The following is a 16,046-nucleotide window of genomic DNA, read 5'->3' on the forward strand; positions in this document are numbered from 1 at the left end:
TATGAGTTTCATGACTTCTTCAAGATGCTTGACTTTTCTCTGCCTTGTCTTAGTGGAAAAAGCTTGACCATCAATGATTGGCCTTTTAATCCCTTTCTTGACATCAAATTCCATCTTGAAGTGCTCTCCATGCTCAATTCTGATCTTGCCTTGTTTCACCTCAATCACTGCACCTACTGTTGCCAAGAATGATCTCCCTAGGATCAGTGGATCATCTGGTTCCTTATCCATGTCAAGGATCATAAAATCAGTGGGGACTTCTACTCTTCCTATCCTGAGAGGTAAATTTTCCAGGATCCCAATCGGATGTCTGATTGTTCTATCAGTTAGAACCAAATACAGACTACTCTGTTTAAAACTGGTGAAACCCATCTTGTTGGCAACTGACAATGGCATGATGCTGCCTGAGGCTCCTAGATCGCACAAGCAATTTTTGAAAATCCGAAGTCCTATCGAACATGGTAGAGTAAAAGAGCCAGGATCTTCCAATTTTTCCTTGATTCGCAGCAAAAGGTCTAAACAAACTCCACTCCTGAGAATCTCATACCCAATCTCCTTGACAGCTTCCTTAACCTCAATCTCCAGCTGAACTGCCTCCTTGGAGATTTCCTCTTGAAGTTCGTGTGGTGGTAAGAGCTTAAGAGGTGGAGCTTTTCGCATGGCCATACGCTCTGCAAGCGCCTCCAGTTGGATGTCAAGGGCAGCATTTAACCTTTCCTCTAGTTCCCCTTCTGCTGCTACAGGCAGTTGAGGTTGATCTGTCATCTGAACATCTACTCGATGTATCATCCGATCACCATCATCGGGTTCTGCCTCGGGTGGTTCTTCGATTTGTGATTCTCGAACCAGTGCTCGATCATCAACTCGATCAGTCTCCTCAGGTAAAGGCTTGGGTTTGTAATTGGATATGTAGTACTGATACTCATTCATCCCATAATGATCTGTAGCCTCCCCATCTTGAACATCACTGTCCTCAGTGAGGTTGTCCTCAAAGTCATCATCAAGAAAGATGGCTTGGGCGGTTGCATAGTCCTTTGGGTTCTGAACAGCTTTACCTGGAAGCTGGTTGATCTTTGGAGGCGGTTGGTTGTTGTGGTGGCCCTCGAGGTATCTCAGCTTGGTGTTAAGAGAGTCATACTTAGCAGTCAAGTCGTTGTATCCAGAATCGATCTTGTTGCCCATCTCCGCAAACCGTTTTGCGTTATCTATAGCAGCCGAGACTTGATTTTGAATCATCTGCTGAATTAGGCCGCGTAGGTCCGCTTCTTGGGATTGTTTCGGCGGGCCTTGTTGTTGTTGGAATCCAGGTGGCGCAATAGGATGCTGGTAGTGACCAGAATACTGCTGCTTTGGGGCATAACCTTGATTGTATTGAACAAAAGACTTCTGTTTGACCTGGTTCCCTTGAACTGCTGATGGGTAGGTTTGGTCTTGAGGATTGGCAACATTCGGATTACGGTAAGACAGATTCGGATTCGGCTTGTAGTTGTTGTACCTTTTGTTGTAACCTCCTTGATTGTTGATGTAGTTCACATCCTCTATTTGAAAATTCTCCCCATCTTGTTGTAAAAACTGCTCTTCCTCTAAGATTGCATGAACATACTGCTGCTGGCTGAGTAGTTTATCGAGCTTGTCATTGAGGGCTTTCATGTCCCTCTTGTACTTGGCATCTTCCTCTCCTGTAGATCGCACAATACAATCGTATTCCTCATTATAATGCCCATCAGATTGAGCCAAGTTCTCCACTAGGTCCCAACCTTCATCAACATCCTTGTTGAGGAAGTTACCATTGCTTGCGATGTCCAGCAACATCCGTATCTTAGGGATCACTCCTCTGTAAAGTGTACTTAGTAATGAAGCATTGCTGAAGCTATGATGAGGGCACCTAGTAGTGTATCCCTTGAAACGTTCCCAAGCTTCACTGAACGTTTCAATGTTCTTCTGTACAAAGCTGGAAATGTCATTTTGCAGCCTTGCGGTTCTGGAGTTGGAGAAGAATTTGGCCAGAAACGCCTTCTTGCACGCTTCCCAAGTGGTGATGGACTCCTTGGGGAGTGATTTCTCCCAGAGGTGCGCTTTGTCTCCCAAGGAAAATGGAAAAAGCCTTAGTTTGAATCCATCCTCACTAACTCCATTTACCTTTGTGAGGCTACAGAGCCTATCAAACTCATCCAGATGGTCCAATGGGTCCTCCATTGGCAATCCATGAAAGTTGTTGCTCTGTATCATCTGGATGAGACTACTCTTGATCTCAAAGTTGTTGTTCTGGACAGTAGGTGGCACAATGCCATTCCTTTGAGTGTGAGTAGATGGAGCATCTCCTGCTCCAATGTAGGTCCTTGCTTGAGGAGCTGGTCGACCGTTTTGATCGTTCATTGTCTCCTCAATTGTTGGTGGTTGCGGTTGTTGAACTTGTTGTTGACGGAGTAACCGTGGTCTGTCAATGTTGTCGAGGAATGGAATTAGGATTTGGTTACCCTTGGATCGTGTTTTCATGCACAAGTAGGTAACCGAGTGTGTACACGAGGGTCAACTCGATCCAGGTGATTGAGTTACGGGTCGGGTGGGTGCTCGGGTTTGTACCTGAAATGCGAAACGAACAAAAACGAAAACAAACAAGTCAGATTCCAAACCAATGTAGATAAGAGAACTTGATCTAGCAAGTGCTGAAATCCTAAACGTAGCAAAATTAAATTCAACCAAATGGCAACGACGCCAAATTGATAACAAGCTTTTCCACCCAGGGTATCAATTCCCTATGCAGTTGTAGTACAAAGAGTTATCAATCCAAATGGTTGTTTATGCTAGCAGGAAGGATGCAATCAGAACAATGCAAGTCAAGCCAAGCAATAATGGGGTTTTGTCTAACAATCCTAAAATAATAAAAAAAAGAATATAAACAAATAACCACACGACCTAAGCACTCGATGCAAGCATTCGAGTACATGATCGGGTGGGGTGATCGAGTAAGCAAAGAAGGTATGAACTACTCGAGGGGTTACTCGAAGAAGGTGATCGTGTACCTGTTCGGGTAAGGGATCGAGTGATGAATAAAATTGCATGCAATTAAAATACGAAAGCTTCTAAGGATGGGGTAATTGAATCCTAAGTGTTCCTGACCAATACGGATGTTTTACATGCCTCAAGCAAATATTCCCTAGACAATGAATCTCTAATATCTTGTTAAAATACTCTCGTGATAGAAACAATCAACCTTGATCACTTCCCTACCCAACTCTCGTTGGAGAAACATGACCAAGCAGGCAATAAGAACCAATTCATTATTGTCAATAAACCCCTTACTCATCTAATCTCTTAGGCTAAGTGAGTAACTCTCTAGCATTGGTTGATTCAAGCATTTCATCTACACCTCTCGGTGGTAAAACACCTTAGATCTAATCTCACCCTCTCGGTTTGTTGACAGCATTAAGAACACCAACCTAGAAGGGAATCTATAAAACATATTCAATCAAACTAAGACATCCTAACCGATCAAGAACACAAAATCATCTATCCCATCCCTAGAAACTTTACTACACTACTCAGAAATTATTGCAAGAAACATAAAAGCATATATGAACGAAAATTGCATTGTATTAAAAGATAGAGTAGAGGATAAAGAGTACAAAGTAGAGGTCTAAGGAAATGACAAATATATATATAAAAAATCCCAATAAAAAGTAAAAAGTGTTTTGAGTCGCTCAGTTCTCTCACAGAAGCTCTCGCTCTCTGGTTTGAGGGTCTGCGGCGTGCTCGTTTGCAAGGAAGTAGAGGAGGGATTTATATATGGAAAGCCCTTTGACCTAGCTTCCCAGTCCTGCCCGAGGGTCTACTCGATGGGGTGCACGAAGATGAGGTCGGGTTAATCCTCGGGTAGATCGTCGGGTTGCTCTTCCTGCTCTCGGATCCTCCTCGATCGTGTTGGGATTCAGACTGTTCTTCCAGCTCGATGGCTCCTTCGGGTACACGTTCAGATTTTTTCTTGTTTTTCCCCATTTTAGGCTCTAAAGCACCTGTTTTCATCCAAAGTATGCAAATGCAAGAATGCAACACCCTAAATAGCCTAAAAGTGAATTCCTACACTTAATGACCTAAGAATGCTAAGTTAAGGGTATAAACAATGCAGAATATGGACAAAAAAGGATACTTAAAAGATGTAAATTAGAGAGTTATCAGGTACTAAGGGGTGTAAGTACGAAGAAGCGCAATGTGCAGATGCTGCTTTCTCCATGGCGGTGTCCTCCGCATGGGCCGAGTACTGGCGAAAGTGGACCGGTTCCAAAGGCTCAGGACGGGGCGAAAGGCGGGCCAGGGGGTGTCAAACCTCCGAAAACTAAAATTGTTAGATGAATATTCTAAGTTGGAATTGTCAAGGGCTTGGAAATAAGACCTCTGTAGGGAATCTTAGGGATCTCTGGAATAAACATAGGCCAGATTTTTTTATTTCTTATGGAAACAAAACAATCTTGTTCTTTTAAGGGAAAATTTGTACGCCATTTTGGCTATAATAATTTAAAAACAGTGGAACCTATTGGTTGTAGTGGTGGTTTGGCTTTATTTTATAATAAAAATGCTTTTAATGTTTCAATTTTAATGGAATCAAATAGATTAATTGATATTGAAGCATGTTTTAAAGGACGTGTTATCCATTTAGCCTTTGTGTATGGTGATCCCGTTCCCAAGAACCGTGATTTGTTTTGGGAACGGTTGATACGGATGAGTACTACCCGGTCTACAGCTTTGTTTATTATTGGAGATTTTAATGAGTTAACTGGTAATCATGAAAAACGTGGAGGAAGGTTACGTCCCACTTCTTCTTTTTTAGCTTTTAATGGAATGATTCGGGATTGTGGTTTTTTGGAATTTCCTTATCTGGGAGATTGTCTGTCCTGGAGGGGTTGGTGTGATAAGAAGCCTATACGATGTCGGTTGGATAGAGCTTTAGGTAACAAGGAGTGGCATGATTTATTTCCGGACACGGTGACCGAATATTTACCGATGATCGCGTCAGATCATATGCCTCTAGTGACCAGTGTCGGTGCAAAGAGGCCACGGGGAAGGCGGAGTTTTATGTTTGATCGTCGTTGGGTTGGTAAGGCGGGTTTGATGGAGGCAATATTGGCAGGTTGGGCTGCTGATCGAGATCAAGGATTGACAAGTTTTGTGGATAAAATAGTGAATTATCGGCGGGCGATTTCCCGCTGGCACAAGACGCAGGGCCCACATGGTAGGGTTTTGATTGAGGACCTAAAACGACAGTTGGAGGTGGCTCAGGCTGATGCGTCTGCACCGGAGTTGATCTCAGACTTAAATTCACAGTTGCGTGAGGCATATCGGGATGAGGAAATTCATTGGTATCTGAAGAGTAGGAATCGGTGGATGTGGGTGGGGGATAAAAATACAAAGTATTTTCAGGCGTAAACTAAGCAGCGTCGAGCCCGTAATAGGATTGTTGGGCTTTATAACAAACATGATGTTTGGTCTACGGATAATGCGGATATCTGTGATACAGTCGTCTCGTATTTCGAGGAGCTTGTTCACTACGATCAATCCTGATAACTTTGATGATGCTCTACGTGAGGTTAACACAGTTATTACAGAGGCGGACAATACTAGGTTAACATTCCCGGCTACGGAAGCAGAGGTTAGGCAGACTTTTTTTATGATGCACCCGGATAAAGCCCCAGGGCCGGATGGGATGACTTCTTTGTTTTTCCAGAAGGCATGGACGGTTGTGAAGGCAGACCTTGTTGCTATGGTCAATTAGTTCCTTGATGAGGGCGTTTTTGATAAGAGTCTAAATCGAACGCATATCTGTCTTATCCCCAAGGTGGCAAAACCGACACAGATGGCAGAACTGTGTCCTATTACCTTGTGCAATGTGCGCTATTACCTGGTCTAATTTTGGAGACACAGTTTGCATATATTGATTGCTCAGGAGATGTTCCATGGGCTGCGGACGAATAAGTCCTGTAGAGGAAAATTTATGGCAAACAAGACGGATATGAGTAAGGCGTATGATAGAGTTCAGTGGGGTTTTCAGGAAGCTTTACTACGAAAAATGGGTTTTGCGGAACGATGGATCTTCTGGCTCATGTTTTGTGTATCTTGGGTGGAATATAGGGTTCTTCTCAATGGGCAACCGAATGGATTAATAGTTCCGGAGCGGGGTTTACGCCAAGGGGATCCATTGTCCCCTTATTTGTTTATTTTACGTACAGAAGTTCTTATTGAAAATGTACGGAAGGCAGAGGCAGACAAGCAGATTACGGGTATTAAGGTGGCAAATAAGTGTCCGCCTATTAGTCACCTGTTATTTGCGGATGATAGTCTTTTTTCTGCAAGGTGGATAAGGATCAATGTCGGGTGGTTTTGGATATCTTACGACAATATGAAGCTGCCTCGGGACAGCAAATAAATTTGGCAAAATCTTCAATTCAATTTGGTCACACGGTTGATGAGGAAGCACAAACAGAAATGCAGGGTGTCCTCGGGATATCTAACATGTGTGGAATGGGCTCTTATCTGGGTCTCCGAGAGAGTTTGGGAGGGTCAAAAACAAAGGTTTTTTCTTTTGTCCATGATCGATTGCAGAGTCGCACGACTGGCTGGTCGGCGAGGTTACTCTCGAAAGGGGGGAAAGAGGTGATGATTAAGTCGGTCGCGACGGCTGTCCCGACCTTTGTGATGTCTTGTTATTGTCTGCCAAAGACAATCACATCTTAGTTCACTAGTGCAATGGCAAATTTCTGGTGGAGTACGAATGGACAGACAGGGGGTATGCATTGGATCGCTTGGGAGAGGCTATGTTGTACAAAGCAGTTAGGTGGTTTGGGGTTCAAGAGTGTTGATGACTTTAACACGGCTTTGCTGGCTAAGTAGTTGTGGAGACTGATTGATTATCCGGACTCCTTGTTTGCCAGGGTTTTTAAAAGTAGGTATTATCGGAACTCTAATCCTATGGATCCAATACGATCTTATTCATCCTCGTATGGGTGGAGGAGTATCGTCTCTGCTCGCTCTCTGGTGAACAAAGGGCTCATTACACGGGTTGGCTCAGGGACCTCTATTTCTATATAGAGTGATCCTTGGGTTACGGCTCAATTCCCGAGATCAGCTTTAAGTAACGGTCCTTTTCAGGACCCAAATCTCCGGTTACCCCACCTCATTGATCGTCAAATGAATTCTTGGCGAAAGGATCTGTTCACCCAGCATTTTGATCCTGCGGATGTCGCTCTGATAGAGGCTACACCACTCAGTAGTTGCTCCACAAATGATTACTTAGGTTGGCACTTTACTAAGACTCGGAAATATACGGTCAAGTCTGGATATGAGACTGAACGGTTGGGTGTTCAAAGTCCTTTTCAGGCCTTGGGCTCTGGGCCAGGGATTACTCCCCTTCTTGCTAGGGTCTGGCAGGTTTCTTGTCCACCAAAACTACAGCATTTTATGTGGCAAGTTTTATCGGGTTGTATATCGGTATCGGCTAACTTGCGCCGCCGGGGGGGGGGGGGGGGGGGGTGAGTTGCGATGTCGTTTGTACACGGTGCGGGATGGAGGAGGAGGATATCAATCATGCTATATTTTTGTGTCCGCCGGCCTGACAAGTGATGTATCTGCATTTTACTTGTTTTAGATCCTCATTTGCATTCACTTTAGCATAATTTCATCCTGTGTTTGTAGCATTTCGTCTCATTCTTGCATAAATTCACTCACTTAGTAGTTTTCCATTAGCATTGCATACATTGTTGCATATGGAGTTGCTATCAGGTTTTGGAGAGCTTTTGGGAACACGAAGCTGAACAGAGTGCAAGGTGAAAGAGAGCTCGATCGAGCTGGGAAGACGAAGTGAAGCAGAGGAAGTCGAACCAAGGCAGAATGACCAACTGAAGCGGAATCTAGCCTAACGCATGCAGAGCAGAAGACAAGGCGGAGCGACTGACACAAGAGGAAGAGCTCGATCGAGCTGGTTGAAAGAAAACACGGTCGAGCTGTCTGAGACAAAGAAGAGCTCGATCGAGCTGAAGTGGAACGCGAAACCAAAACTGGACAAGAGGAGAAAGCATAGCTCGATCGAGCTGTTGGAAGCAGAGGAGAGCAAGATCGTGCTAAGCATCAACCGACTTAAAAATCGTTGACTTTGACTAGGGTTTTCACAAGTTTAGTATAAATATGTCTCATTTGTTTAGACTTAAAAAGCTCCTTTTTAGCTATTTTTAGAACTTCTCTCAAGAAACAAAACGTGTTTAAGGCTTTGTAATTCGAATTCTCTTTTAATCTTTCAAGTTTTTATAGTTTTACATCTCTCTTTTATGCTTTAGTTTATATAATCTTGTTAATCTCTCTTTAATCTCTTTTCATAATGTTGCTTATTGAATTTTCTGGGTTTGGGTTCTTGAGCTTCATGATTTCTGAGTAGTGTTCTTAAAGTTCTTGAGGTTGGGTGAGATCCATGAGGTTTTCTTAGTCTTTTCTAGGGTTTTGATGTTTAAATCTTTTAGATCCCTTCTGGATTAGTGTTCTTCATGCTAGCTTCTTTATGATCATCTGAAGCTTGACCCGAGGCATTTCCACCCGAGAGGGCTTGGTGAAATTTCTGATCTAGCTAATATCGGAGATTTACGTGCCTAGCCTAAGAGATTAGTTGTCTAGGGTGTTTATTGGTATTGATTGATTGGTTGTTAATGCCTGCCTTGTTATGCTTCGCTAAAGAGATTTAGGTCTGGAGGTAACTTGGCTTGAGGGTCTCTGTCACGAGAGTGGATTGACCTGTTGTTGAATCTTTCGTCTAGGGATAGCTTTGTTTAAAGTTTTATCGAATCTTTGTATTAAGACTAAGTTACTTCATGGATCATTGATACCCAGCCTCACGAGCTCTCTTTTATCATCTGTTTGCATCAGTTTACGTTTTGCTTGTTTCACTTAGCTCTGCTTAGTTTTGTTAGACACTGCTTAGTTTTGCTATTAGTTCTCCTTTTCTTTTGTTGCTTGCTCACTTAGGTTATTAGAAAATCAAAACTAAGGTTCGCTTGACTTAGCTAGATTTGATTGCATCTTTTGTGGTTAATAGCTCACCCATTTGGTTTGACACCCTTTGTACTACAATGACAATTTAAGTGCTTAGGGAATTGAACTTCAGTAGAGTAGTAAAATCTTACTATCAATTTGGCGTCGTTGCCAATTGGGTGTTTGTCTGTTACATTTAAGATTTCAGATCTCTTAAGATCAAGCTGTTTTTCTTTTATTTTCGTTTACTGACTTGTTGGCTGTCTATCTGTTTGCTTCAGGAACACTCCTTCGACACACAGCTCGAGCAGTGCTGTTGAGTTCTCTCTTGCATGCAAACACGCTCCCAAGGCAGTCATAATCTCCTTTTCTGTGACGACATCGATCGTTTACCCCGCGCGTTGAGACAGCAAAGGAATCAAGTCGGATTAGATCAACAAGATCACGTTGGTATGGATAACCAACAGCACGACCCTCATGCACCTGGTGCACAAAACAATCTGCCATGCCAACCATGACACATTGGCGCTGGTGATGCTCCTAACACCCACACGCAACGTCAGGGAATTGTGCCTCCTTCCATCCCAAACAATAATTTTGAAATCAAGAGTAGTCTCATCTCTATGATTCAAGGCAACAAATTTCATGGCTTGCCGATGGAAGACCCTCTTGATCACCTGGACGAGTTTGACAGGCTCTGCAGCCTCACAAAGATCAATGGTGTCAGCGAAGATGCATTCAAGCTGCGCTTGTTCCCATTCTCTCTTGGTGACAAAGCACATCAGTGGGAAAAAGCTTTACCTCATGGATCCATCACCTCTTGGGATGATTGTAAGAAGGCTTTTCTTGCGAAGTTCTTCTCTAACTCGTGGACTGCTAAGCTCCGCAATGCAATCTCCAGCTTTGCTCAGAAAAATGGTGAAACCTTCTGTGAAGCTTGGAAAAGATTCATGAGCTCCACTACTAAATGTCCTCACCATGGTTTCAGTCAGGAATCCCTCCTTAGTACTCTCTACCGGGGCGTTCTGCCTAAGTTCAGGATGATGCTTGACACTGCAAGCAATGGCAACTTCCTGAACAAGGATGTTGAAGATGGTTGGGAGCTTGTTGAGAACTTAGCTCAATCTGACGGGAACTACAATGAGGATTGTGATAGGACTGTTAGGAGCAACAACGATACTGATGACAACACCAGGAAGGAAATCAAGGCTCTTCATGAGAAATTTGACAGGATTTTGTTGGGTAAACAGAAGCAGGTTATTTCTGTATGTGAAGCTGCGCAGATACAGGTCCCAGATGGGGAGGTTGATCCAACTAAGGAGTTATGCTACATGCAGAACCAAGGTGGCTACAATAGAGGTTTCAACAACTACAGAGCTAACCCGAATCTCTCCTACAGAAGCACAAACATTGCTAATCCACAGGATCAAGTCTACCCTCAGCAACAACGACCTCAACAACAGCAGGCGCAGCAGCCGCACAAGCCCTTCGTTCCTTACAACCAGAATCAGAATTTTGCTCCGAAGCAGCAGTACTTTCAACCACAGCAGCAGGGCAACATGAGTGCACCTCCAGGTTTTCCACCTCAGGCACTACCTCCCGATATGACAACTATGCTTCAGCAACTTCTTCAAGGACAAGCAGCTGGTGCTCAGGATGTTGCCAAGAAGTTCTCTGAAGTGCAACATAATTTTCACGATTTGAACACCAAAGTTGAGGCACTGAACTCTAAAGTGAAGTACCTAGAGAGGAACCACGCTACAACTTCTTCAGCAAAGCCTCAAGGCCAACTTCCAGGAAAAGCTATCCAAAACCCGAAAGAGTACCACCAAGCTCAAAGTATTACCCTTCGCAGTGGCAGAAAACTCCCATCTCAAACAGGACCTAATACAATCACTGTGGACAGTGATGAACAAGATGGGGAGGACTTCTGTGAACCAGAGATTCAAGCTGAGCAGAAGGAAGAGGAAGACAAGATCCAAGTTCAACCAGAGTTACAAGCTAAACCCTCGATTGAAAAAGCAACAGTTCCTGAAGCAAAGAAGCCAATGTTCATCCCACCTCCTTACAAGCCTAAACTTCCATTCCCAGGAAGGTTCAAGAAAGAGTTGGTGGCGAAGTACAAATCGCTTTTTGATAAACAAATGAAGGAGATCAAAGTGAAAATGCCTTTACTCGATGCTATTGCTCTCATACCTCAGTCCCACAAGTTTTTGAAAGATCTGGTAAATGAAAGAATCAAAGAGACTCGGGGGATGGTGGTACTAACTCATGAGTGCAATGCTCTCATACAAAGGAAGGCTGTCATGGAAAAGCTCGGGGATCCAGGATGCTTCAGTCTGCCATGCTCCCTTGGTCCATTGGCTTTCAATAATTGTCTCTGCGATCTTGGAGCATCTATCAGCTTGATGCCACTCTCCTTGGCTAAAAGATTAGGATTCACGAAGTTTGAACAATGCAATATCGCTATGATTTTGGCTGACAGGTCTGTGAGGTATGCTAATGGTATCTTAGAGGATTTATCTGTCAGAGTTGGGAATGTGGAGATTCCTACTGACTTCGTAGTATTGGAGATGGATGAAGGACCAAAGGATCCTCTGCTTTTGGGAATGCCATTCTTGGCAACAGCTGGAGCAATCATTGATTGCAAGAAAGGTCTGATAGAGCTGAACCTTGGTAAGGACTTCAAGATGAACTTTGACATTAAAGATGTCATGAAGAAGCCTACCATAGAAGGGCAACTGTTCTACATAGAAAGGATGGATCAGTTGGCAGATGAGCTACTTGAAGAGCTCAATGAACAGGATCATCTTCAGAGTGCTTTGACAAAGAATGGTGAAGATGGGTACCTACACTTGGAAACTGAAGCTTATCAGAAGATTTTGGACTCTCACAAAGAGGAAGAAGGATTTGCAGTCTTTGAGGACTTGAAAGCTCTACAAGCAGTGAATGTCAAGTGTGCAGACCAAGCAGAAAATCAAGGTTTGATGCTTTCACTCGACCTGCAAAGCTCTACAAGCAGTCCTGCGCCTGATGACTGGACTGAACTCAAAGCACCAAAGGTAGAACTCAAACCTCTACCAAAAGGGCTAAGGTACGCTTTCTTAGGCCCTAACTCTACTTACCCTGTCATAGTAAATGCTGAGCTTAGCCATGATGAATTGGAAATGTTGTTAACTGAACTGAAAAGGTTTAGAAGGGAAATAAGGTATTCACTAGATGATATTAAAGGGATTTCTCCTAGTCTATGCACACATAGGATTCATCTTGAAAATGAAGCATACTCTAGTGTAGAACCCCAGCGTAGATTAAACCCAAACCTGAAGGAGGTAGTCAAGAAAGAAATCCTTAAGTTGCTAGATGCTGGTATTATCTATCCTATCTCTGACAGTACATGGGTTTCACCTGTACATTGTGTTCCTAAGAAGGGTGGGATAACTGTAGTGAAAAACAAAAAAGATGAGTTCATCCCCACTAGGACCATTACAGGGCATAGAATGTGCATAGACTATAGGAAGTTGAATGCTGCATCTAGGAAAGATCACTTCCCTTTGCCTTTCATTGATCAAATGTTAGAAAGATTGGCTAATCATCCTTACTACTGTTTCCTTGATGGGTATAGTGGATTCTTTCAAATCCCTATACATCCAAATGATCAGGAAAAGACCACTTTTACTTGTCCTTATGGCACATTCGCCTATAGGAGAATGCCTTTTGGTCTTTGTAATGCACCTGCTACTTTTCAGAGGTGCATGACCTCTATTTTCTCGGATTTGATAGAAGAGATGGTGGAGGTGTTCATGGATGATTTTTCTGTGTATGGCTCCTCCTTCTCCTCCTGTTTGTTGAATCTGTGCAGGGTACTTACCAGGTGCGAGGAAACAAACTTGGTGCTGAACTGGGAGAAATGCCACTTCATGGTCAGAGAAGGAATAGTCCTTGGGCACAAGATTTCCGAGAAAGGGATAGAGGTTGATAAGGCCAAAGTTGAGGTTATGATGCAGTTGCAACCCCCAACCAATGTGAAAGATATCAGAAGTTTCCTTGGGCATGCAGGGTTTTACAGAAGGTTTATCAAGGATTTCTCCAAGATAGCCAGACCTCTTACCAGGTTGCTCTGCAAGGAGACAGAGTTCATCTTTGATGATGAATGTTTGGAAGCCTTCAAGCTTATCAAGGAAGCTCTGATATCTGCTCCAATAGTCCAAGCACCTAACTGGGACTATCCTTTCGAGATCATGTGCGATGCTTCTGATTACGCAGTTGGAGCTGTTCTGGGACAGCGAATTGATAAGAAGTTGCATGTCATCTACTATGCAAGAAGGACCCTTGACGACGCACAAGGAAGATACGCCACCACTGAGAAGGAGTTGCTGGCAGTAGTGTTTGCATTTGAGAAGTTCAGGAGCTACTTGGTTGGTTCAAAAGTGATTGTCTACACGGACCATGCTGCACTGAGGTACATCTACGCAAAGAAGGACACCAAGCCTAGACTTCTGAGATGGATACTTCTTTTGCAAGAGTTTGATATGGAGATCCTCGATAAAAAAGGGATTGAGAATGGAGTCGCTGATCACCTCTCAAGAATGCGGATTGAAGACATGGTCCCCATTAATGACTCAATGCCTGAAGAGCAACTAATGGTGTTTGAGACTCTGAATAAGAGTACATACGCCGGGTTAGAGTTGGAGATGGTTGAAGCACTGTCACTGAAGGAAGACAAGTTTCCATGGTATGCAGACCTTGTAAACTACTTGATCTGTGGAGAGGTTCCCAAGAGTTTGGACAGCTACAACAGGAAGAAGTTCTTCAGAGATGTCAACCACTACTTCTGGGATGAGTCTTACTTGTTCAAGAGAGGGTCTGATGGTCTGTTCAGAAGGTGTATAGCAGAAGAGGAAGTACAGGGTGTGCTTGAGCACTGTCATGGGTCAACGTATTGCTGCATTCAAGACGGCCCAGAAAGTTTTACAAGCAGGTCTCTGGTGGCCTACTCTATTCAAGGATGCTCACACATTCATCACCAAGTGTGATGCTTGCCAAAGGATGGGTAATATCACAAGAAGGAATGAGATGCCTCAGAACCCAATCTTGGAAGTGGAAATATTCGATGTTTGGGGGATTAACTTCATGGGTCCCTTCAACCCTAAATCAAATGGCAACGAATACATCTTAGTGGTAGTTGACTATGTTTCTAAGTGGGTTGAAGCTATTGCAAGTCCCACCAACGATCATAAGGTTGTCTTGAAGCTGTTCAAAAGCATCATCTTCCCAAGGTATGGAGTACCAAGAGCTGTAATCAGTGATGGAGGAAGTCACTTTGTCAACAAGGTCTTTGATGGTATGCTGAAGAAGTATGGGGTGAAACACAAAGTAGCGACTGCTTATCACCCCCAAACCAGTGGGCAAGTAGAAGTCTCCAACAAGCAGATTAAGGGGATCCTGTCAAGAATTGTTGGGTTGTCTAGGAAGGATTGGTCTATGAAGCTGGATGAGACTCTTTGGGCTTACAGAACAGCTTACAAGACACCAATTGGAAGAACACCGTTTCAGTTGGTGTATGGTAAAGCATGTCACCTTCCTGTGGAGGTTGAATACAAGGCGCTTTGGGCTATTAAGATGTTAAATCTGAACATTGACAAAGCACAAGCCAAGAGAGTTGTTGATCTACATGAGCTTGAGGAAATCAGACTTGATGCTTATGAAAGCTCCAAAATCTATAAGGAGAGAACCAAAGCTTTTCATGACAAGAAGATTGTTGTGAAGGAACTAAAGTCTGGAGATCAAGTCTTGCTTTTTAACTCCAGACTTAAGTTGTTTCCTGGCAAGCTCAAGTCAAGATGGTCTGGTCCATTTGAGATTAAAGAGGTTTTGCCATACGGATCAGTAACTCTGCTGAACAAGGATGGTAGTGAATTCACAGTAAATGGACAAAGGGTCAAGAAGTACCTTGCAGATCAAAAGATTCCAGAGGGGTCCTCTGTGCCTCTCTGTGATCCTCCAAAAGCCTAAAAGAAACAGGAAGTCAAGCTTAGAGACTTAAAACAAGCTCACTTGGGAGGAAGTCCCATGTTTATCCCTGTATATATTTCTTTTTATTGCTATTTAGGTTGTTTTTGTTAGTTTTATGATTTTCTCAGGTTTTTAAAAGAAAAATCAAGTTCGTACACTATGTAGCTTGGCCCAACGCAGCGTGGTGATCGAGCTGGAGACGGAGTCAACACAAGTCAACAGAGCAGCATTGGATTCCTTCCCATTTCTCACAGCTCCTAAAAGTGGGTAGAACACGTTTTAAATCTTGTCCACCAAACTCAAGCTCGGTCCCACCACATGTCTCCTCCAACTCCACCATGTCTCCCACAAGACAACACAAAGCTGTCTCCTCTCACCCATCAAGTCGAGTTCTATCATCTCTCCACTATAAACAAAAGACTAAGTCACACTCTTCTTCACTCAACTTTGCATATCTCGTCTCTCTCTCTAAATCGTTTAAGCTTAGCCATACATTTCATCAACCTTAGCTTTTGCGATTCTTGCTCTCTCTCAAGTTCTCTAAGCTTCATCTCTGTTTCTCACCATGTTTAACAAGCTTAGATGGAAAACCAGTACCAAGCCACTTGATGCTGAGCTAGCTAGAAGCATCACTGACAAGAGGCGGAGATACATTGAGGCAGAAGAGGAAGAAGAGGAGGAACCACCAGTGGTTGAGGCAGAAGAAGAAGCAGAGGGTTCGCGTCTGACACGAAAGGAAGCTGCAGCCAAAGTAATAAGGCTTGCCAAAGCTAGAGGGTCACGCGCTTCAGCCAAACCTCAAGTAGACGACGTACAAAACGTGGAGCCAGTGCAACCTTCTAGGAGATCACTGGATACAACAGCTCGACGAACAATCCATCCACGGCGGTCACTATCTCACGATAGAAACCCACAAACTCAGGATCAAGTTGTTAGCTCTAGGGAGTCGTCACGTAGGAGAGCTGAAATAGCTCAAGGAAAAAGACCAGTGGGGCGAGTAAGGCAGATTCAGGAGGATTTAACAGATT

General features: G+C 43.5%; 2 protein-coding genes and 2 non-coding genes across 4 annotated transcripts; 3 read left to right on the top strand and 1 right to left on the bottom strand.

The window, feature by feature from the left end:
- The first annotated feature begins 1,867 nt into the window (after window positions 1-1,867).
- On the top strand, window positions 1,868-1,974 carry LOC147920697 (small nucleolar RNA R71). Its single transcript, XR_015591839.1, has one exon. It is a non-coding gene; the product is annotated as a small nucleolar RNA R71 (small nucleolar RNA).
- Window positions 1,975-4,716: 2,742 nt separating this feature from the next.
- Window positions 4,717-5,421, top strand: LOC147920698 (uncharacterized). The gene has a single exon (XM_087501184.1). It carries the CDS (start codon window positions 4,717-4,719, stop codon window positions 5,419-5,421), a length of 705 nt encoding a protein of 234 aa, XP_087357310.1.
- Window positions 5,422-9,490: 4,069 nt separating this feature from the next.
- LOC147920699 (uncharacterized) lies at window positions 9,491-15,018 on the top strand. Its single transcript, XM_087502123.1, has 3 exons — window positions 9,491-13,671; window positions 13,726-13,914; window positions 14,384-15,018. The coding sequence occupies exons 1-3, from the start codon at window positions 9,630-9,632 to the stop codon at window positions 15,016-15,018; spliced, it is 4,866 nt and encodes a 1,621-aa protein (XP_087358249.1). The 5' UTR covers window positions 9,491-9,629.
- LOC147920700 (small nucleolar RNA R71) lies at window positions 9,885-9,991 on the bottom strand. Its single transcript, XR_015591864.1, has one exon. It is a non-coding gene; the product is annotated as a small nucleolar RNA R71 (small nucleolar RNA).
- Window positions 15,019-16,046: the final 1,028 nt, after the last annotated feature.

Source organism: Camelina sativa, chromosome 19 (genome assembly GCF_030686135.1).
Source record: "Camelina sativa cultivar CO46 ecotype springtype chromosome 19, ASM3068613v1".
In the NCBI taxonomy this organism is placed as follows: Eukaryota; Viridiplantae; Streptophyta; class Magnoliopsida; order Brassicales; family Brassicaceae; genus Camelina; species Camelina sativa.

Excerpts from the sequence above, each read along its gene's own strand:
- LOC147920698 (XM_087501184.1), top strand. The coding sequence starts at position 4,717 with ATGAGTACTACCCGGTCTACAGCTTTGTTTATTATTGGAGATTTTAAT.
- LOC147920699 (XM_087502123.1), top strand. The coding sequence starts at position 9,630 with ATGATTCAAGGCAACAAATTTCATGGCTTGCCGATGGAAGACCCTCTT. Across the intron at positions 13,672-13,725 it reads GTTTGAGACTCTGAATAAGA|ACAAGTTTCCATGGTATGCA; the intron begins GTACATACGCCG and ends CACTGAAGGAAG. Across the intron at positions 13,915-14,383 it reads AGCAGAAGAGGAAGTACAGG|CGACTGCTTATCACCCCCAA; the intron begins GTGTGCTTGAGC and ends AACACAAAGTAG.